A 7,130-nucleotide genomic window follows, 5' to 3' on the forward strand; every position below is an offset into this window, starting at 1 on the left:
ATTTTTTTCATCTTTTTCTTTAACACAACTAAATATAAAGATTAAACCACTATTTCAGTTATTTTAACTGAATGTAAAAAGAAAGACAACTTTGAGTGATCAGCATTAACTCCACATGTCGGGATTTAATATGTTCGAAAACAGTGTTGAACAAACTTTAAACAGTTAGAAAGATTTGAAGTCGACAGATTTTAACGAAGCAAAACAGAAGTAAACTATTATAATAAGCTTATTCAAAGCCAATTTCAAATAATAAATAAACCATTCTTTAATGTACAAACACCGACTGATTTAAATGATAGAATGACAACTGGACATCAGCCCACGCGATAACATGAATATACGCTCAGTTAAAGCTGGTCTGCATCATTCAAAAAACATTTTTATGTAATATTATTTTACACCGGGATTTTTAACAAACATGTAAACCTATTGTATCGATGTTTGTTTTTCAAGTTGCCATGAAGATGTGTTAAGGAGTGTAGTTTTGATCTGCATTAAAGTGTAGACGCTGATACGTTTGTGATGTTAGTTCAGGCGCGATACCAGCTACTAAATAATTAAATTAAGTATTTGCATTACAAGTCAGCTTTATCTTACAATATATCTGCCAATGAACGGAATAATGACAAAGACAACTGTGTGTAACTTCTATGCACCAGTAGACTAATTGTGTATTTCATAGGTTTAACCATTTAAAAATACCATAAAGGTATATACTAATTACACCATTGTCCTTGTGTGCATTGTTTTGAAAATGTTTGTCCTTAGTTTTAGCTCACGAAAATACACATATTTAGAAACATGACATTTTAATTAACTAATATGGTATGTATACAAATATTTGAATTACTTATTCAATTTTTTTTTATTTTTCAAAGTTCGTTGCTTATTAAAGAATCCGTGAGTATCTACAATACATTTTTTTTTATCAATATACATTATGATTTTTCATTCAATTTTGAACATAATAATTTTCAATTATTTCAATAGGTTTTGTATATCAATTATGTCATACAATTTTAGTGTTTATTTTGTATTCCTTAGTTATATAATGTTAAGATTTTTTTCCATTCAATATTTATTGTTGTCTGATACAGGTTCGGATGAAAAAAGTATTTGAACATATTCAAATATGTGTGAAAGCTTTATGGTGCTAGAATATTCTTATAATTTAAGTCTTCAATATTTATCAATGATATGATTAAAATGAAAAATGGGTATTTCTCAAGAGAAAGTAACCCAAAGTTAACTTTCTGGGGATCTGAAATGACTTCACCTATCCTCAAGCGCTCTAGTATACCAATGCAAAGTAGCTTTGAACGTACAAAGTCAAAAATTCTACCACTCTCTTTACAGGCTGAGAATTTTTCAGAAGAACAAATTGCAGGTACTTTTTATCATTAGTTTTTTTATATTACTTTAATATGAGAAACAGCTGTTCGACAGCGTCCATTTGAGTTTGTGTATTTCTAAGTGTTTCTATCTTAAATTAGAAAATGTTTGATTTATATAAATATATATGAAACTTAGACTCTTTGACAGCAGTAAACGCTAATGTATTGAATAAGACGACCATTTCTGTATTAGATTTTTCATGTTTTCATTTGATTGTTGGCACCATATATACATATATATGGATGTCTGGAGACTTTCATACATTTGACCAACATAATCTATTTAATAAGGCCTGTGTCAAACACGTTGTTTCATTCTTGACTTTTTTTTCGAATTGGGAGTGAACATATCTGCTTATGTACAATTTGATTTACAATAAATTATGGAAATGATATCTTACATTCAGATATAACTGGTAAAACTTTTCTTATTCAACTCTAAAGTTTTGTAATCACTGTTTATAATTGTATAGAAATTACATGTATGAAGTTGATATAAGTTTCTAAGAAGTTTTAAATATGAGTAAACGCTGAGAACTTCATACCAGTATTTCTACCAGATTGATTTTTTTATCAATGTATATGTGGGGATTTTTTTATTCAAGTTTTTTTTATGAAAGTACCAAACAGGTCATACATACGCAAATAAAGATTCCAATGTTGTTTTTTTTTTGTCTTTTAGAAATCCGAGAAATATTTAGTTTGTTTGACAAGGATTGTGACGGCTGTATATCCACAAGTGAATTAGGTCCTGTATTAAGGTCTGTAGGATTAAACCCAACCGATGAAGAAATCTCTGAGCTAGTACATCACTATGATAAAAATCGTGAGTACAATATAATGCACTAACAGAATGCTCATTTCCTTCATATGTAATGTAACTCTATCCTTTCAAAGTACAATGTCAGTGTTTTACGTTGTGAACAATATAACCATTAAAATGACAAGGTCCGTGTTTTACTTTGCGTACAATATAACCATCTTAAATAACAATGTCAGTGTTATACTTTGTGTACAATTTAACCATCTAAAATGATGACAATGTCAGTGTTTTACTTTGTGTAAAAATATAACCCTCTAAAATGTCGATGTCAGTATTTTATTATGTCTGTTTGTTTTGTTCACGCATCGTTGTCAATATAATGGAATTTGATGCGACTGTCATACAAGTGGGAGGTTTAGCTAGCTATGAAACCAGGTTCAATCCACCATCTTCTACATAAGACAATGCCTGTATAAAGTCAGGAATATGACAGTTGTTATCCATTCGTTTGATGTGTTTGAGCTTTTTATTTTGCCATTGGATTATGGACTTTCCGTTTTTGAGTTTTCCTTGAAGTTCAGCATTTTTGTGATACTACTTTTTTTTATTTTTAGCGATGTCAAAATTTTACTATGTATACAATGTGAATATCAAAAATAAATGTCTCAATTGATACGTTACTCTGGAGCTAGGTCAAAGTACGTTGGTTTTTTGAACGAGGAATACTGCTTTGTCAAAAGTTGCTAAGACAGGGCTATGAATCAATCAAATTAAGGTCATCACTCAAGAAATTTTACGGTCGCCATCATGAGCTGATTGGCCATTATGACAAAAGTGTGTCAGAAATCATATCTGATATTCTTTCTCAGTCATAATAACCTTCCATGATTAACGAACTGAACAAAGAAATAACACCACGGTTGCCGTATACGGTGCAGGAAATGTTTACCCTTCCAGAGGACCTGATTTCACTTCTGGTTTTCGTGTTGTTTCTTAATTATTATTTATAACTGTTGATGTAAATGTCCTTTGGTATTGTGAGTTTTTGTTTACTCCATGGTTTTGATTGTTATTGTCTTAGAGTTTTACTGCATACACAGTTTGTCCATCCAAAGTGCTAATGTCAGAGTTTTACTACATAAACAATTTAACCATAAAAAAATGCCGATGTCAGAGTTTTACTACATAAACAATTTAACCATAAAAAATGCCAATGTCCAAGTTTAACATACAGAATTTTACAAACCAAAATGTCAATGTCCGAGTTTTACTACATACACAATTTCATCAACATATCAATGTCTGAGTTTTACTACATATACAATTTAACCATTTAAAATGTAGACAAACTCATCATAGATACCAGGATAGAAATTTTGTATTTGCGCTAGTTGCGGTTTCTTCTACCAAAGAGTCATCAGTGACCCTCGAATACAAAAAGTATTAAAAACGCAAAGTAAAGTACGAATTTGAGTGCATTGAGGTCCAAATATTTCTAAACTTTTGCAAAATACAGCTGAGGTAATCTTTACTTGAGGTAGATAAGCCTTAGTATTTCAAATATTCAAATTTTTGTAAACTTGTAATTTATAAGTATGACCATATCAATGATAATTCATTCCAGCACAAAAGTGCTGACTATTGGGCTGGATATACCTTCGGGGAATAAAAACTTCATTAGAAGTTGTATTGACCCAGTGTTTGTAAATAAACACATCATAGATATCAGGATTGAAATTTTTTATTTACGCCAAACGCGCATTTCGTGATCCAAAGACTCGTCAGTGACATCAGTGTTTTACTATCTTTTTACGAAGTTTTTTCTCACCTTCAAACATATTTGTTTGGTTCAATTTTGTTTTTGGATTTGGATTGGTTTCTACTGAACCCCGTTATTATACCTTTGAGCGAAATAAAGGAGACTGTACATTACAATTTATGCTATGAGTTATGAACACTCGGTTGATATCTCCATTTCTATTGAAAACAAGTATATTAAATTCTGATGGAGAGTTGGACTTGTAAGAACCAATTACCAACATTAATGTGTATACTTGGTTTAATTTTAGAGGATATGAAAGTAGAGTTTGCTGAACTTTTGATGGAAGTAGCTAAGAAACAAAAGGAAAACGCACCCGAAACAGATGACTATCTGTTAGAAGCATTTAGAACTTTTGATATAGAAAGAAGTGGTAAAATAAGTATAAGTACATTGAAAGAAGCTATGATAAATCATGGCGAGAGATTGAGAGAGGAAGAGATAAATGAAATGGTCGCAGTGGCTAGTGATGCAAGGACAGATGATGAAAATATAATCGATTATGAAAGTAAGCACAACAACACATGCTATAAAAAATTGAAAACAAAACGTTTAATAATTTCTTGCGTCCGAAGCGCTTTTCTGGATTTACCTATATCAGGAACGCTCAAAGCCAAACATTTGAAATCCGAAGATGTATAAGTAACGAAACAGTTGAAAATCTATATGTCAAAAATACCTAAAATAAATAGCCAAATTCATCTAAAGCCAACTTTGTATAACATTCTTGAGATATTGTATACAAACAATGAAATTAGTACCTCTATTCACTTTATATCAGCCTTCCATAGCTATGGTTTGAGCTTACCCCAAGAATATATTAACCATTCTGCTCCAAAGAACACAAGTTACAAAGACTACTTGTTTACTCTAAAAAAGTAGTTGAAAATTTGTTAACAGTAATCACCATGCTTTTCTTCGGGTAATCACAAGCAGCTCAATTAAGTCTCTGAGCGGAGGTCACTCTGGTTTCGTTCAATGATGATACTACACGCTATACGATTGCAAATTAAAATATTATGATTAAAATGTTTGGAGTATAAGTAAAGGCAACAGTAGTATATCGCTGTTCAAAACTCGTAAATCTATGGACAAAAAAACAAAATCGGGGTAACAAACTAAAACTGAGGGAAACGCATTAAATATAAGAGGAGAACAACGACACAACATTAAAATGTAACACACACACATCAACGGACTAAGCATTAGACAAAATCCGATGAGAATAACCAATATAACCTATAAGCAGAGAAACAAATTGAAGTACTTGAAAGTTGTTTTTTTTTTTATCTTAATCATTTTCATAGTCTGTCATGTTTAAAATAATACCATTATCATAACCCCGTTTTCGTATCGTTCGTGTTATTTATTCTTTAGTTAATTGACCTTAATAGTTTGTATGCACTGTTGTGTGACTTTATTACTTTTACATTTGTTCGCTATGATGGTGTCTGTGTTTCTTTAAGTTTGCATTTACCCTTGTTGTGTTCTTTCTTTTTGAAAACATATTGTACCTGTATTTTGGTTCCTACTAACAGTTCATATCAAACCATTTTTGACAAATATCTTAGACGATTACAGAGTACAATTTTAGTTTCCTGTAAAGCTTTTACAAATCATTGCAAATAAAAATGTTGGCGCATGTAAATTAAAGGCGAAAGAAATCAGTGGGACATTCAAACTCATATATCAAAAATAAACTGACAAAGCCATGGCCCAAAAAGGAAAAAGACAATCAGACAATGAAGTCCTGGCTTCCGAAGCTACACAAAACACCTTACAAATATAGATTAGTTCGTCTTCAAGAAATACAAGCCCGGAAATATCGTATCAATTGGCAGATAAGAAAAATGTTGCTACATAAAAATGGAAAGGTGAAAATTGGGAAGCTGAAATCATCCGTTTTGTCGTAAAGTTTTGTTTTCAACTAATCCTTATGGTCAATTTCTAGATGTAAATCAAGATATCATTGAGATATGAGGCCGACTTAACTGTATCTGGTGTATCCTTTATCTGTAGTTCGATGGAGTTCAATGATCTTAAAATTCAAATTGTAAATCACACATTACTTTGCAACACCCTAAAGCAAGACTGCTACGGACAAGTACAATGTAATGGCTTTTTTTCATGTAAAATGTTTGATGTATTTCTAAGCTTGTTCTGAAGAATGTATATAATGAATTTCTAATCATTTATTTATCTTTCATTTCAGAGTTCGTAAAGATCATACTAGGGAAGTAGTGAATAAAGACCTAACTAATCAAACGGAGAAAACAGAAATATAGATTTGTCACATCGTTATATAGACTTTTAAAATTAAGTGTTACATGTACCAGTAGCCGGGCATACAAAAGTTGTAGTTAGTATAAATTTTTAAAATGAGACTGCCATCTCCACATTGAAATCATTTATCATACGTTTTTGTTTTATTGAAAGCTTTACTTAATTGATCGGTTGTGACTGATCACTTCCAATCTTCATTTTAGAAGTTACAAAAATAAAGATGAAGCTCGTATATTGAATTGTCAAATTTGTAACGTGTCTTTTAAAAGTTTCGAGTTGGTTGACCGTTATGGAATAACCGTCTCACAGATGATATCGGATATGTTCCTTATGTCGTAACTACAATCCACTTTTCTTTTCACCACGAATGTGACCTACCGAATAAGACTATTTACCTGGTTTGTAATAATATGAGCAGCATGACGGGTGCCACATGTGGAGCAGGATCTGCTTACCATTTCGGAGCATCTGATATTACCTCCAGTTTTGGTTGAGTTCGTTTTGCTTAGTCTTTAGTTTTCTATGTTATGTTGTGTATACTTTAATTCGTCTGTTTGTCTTTTTATTTTTTAGCCATTGCGTTGTCAGTTTATTTTCTATCTATGAGTTTGACTGTCCCTCTGATATCTTTCGACCCCGTTTAAGGCATAAGTTCTCTCACATAGAAATGATTTGTGTTTTTCAAGGAAGATAACTGTCATGCTCCCGCTGAGTTTCCATCGATCAAATATACATGATGTCGTACATGGCTAAACCATATGTAATGATATAGAAACATTTATTATTCATGACTAAAATATCCAACATAATCATACAACTATGTCAGAATATTTTGAACGAATGTAGAATGTTGATGAATAATATTAAG

At 31.4% G+C, this 7,130-nt stretch overlaps 1 protein-coding gene across 1 annotated transcript; it reads left to right on the plus strand.

The window, feature by feature from the left end:
- Window positions 1-722: 722 nt before the first annotated feature.
- LOC143067010 (uncharacterized) lies at window positions 723-6,492 on the plus strand. Its single transcript, XM_076239939.1, has 5 exons — window positions 723-828; window positions 1,360-1,390; window positions 2,080-2,223; window positions 4,230-4,487; window positions 6,192-6,492. The coding sequence occupies exons 1-5, from the start codon at window positions 826-828 to the stop codon at window positions 6,218-6,220; spliced, it is 465 nt and encodes a 154-aa protein (XP_076096054.1). The 5' UTR covers window positions 723-825; the 3' UTR covers window positions 6,221-6,492.
- Window positions 6,493-7,130: the final 638 nt, after the last annotated feature.

This window comes from Mytilus galloprovincialis, chromosome 3 (assembly GCF_965363235.1).
Source record: "Mytilus galloprovincialis chromosome 3, xbMytGall1.hap1.1, whole genome shotgun sequence".
Classification (NCBI taxonomy): Eukaryota; Metazoa; Mollusca; class Bivalvia; order Mytilida; family Mytilidae; genus Mytilus; species Mytilus galloprovincialis.

What these genes read in the sequence shown, in the direction of transcription:
- LOC143067010 (XM_076239939.1), top strand. An exon ending in ACATCACTATGATAAAAATC is followed by an intron (nt 2,224 to 4,229) that starts GTGAGTACAATA and finishes GTTTAATTTTAG; the next exon opens with AGGATATGAAAGTAGAGTTT. An exon ending in AAATATAATCGATTATGAAA is followed by an intron (nt 4,488 to 6,191) that starts GTAAGCACAACA and finishes CTTTCATTTCAG; the next exon opens with AGTTCGTAAAGATCATACTA.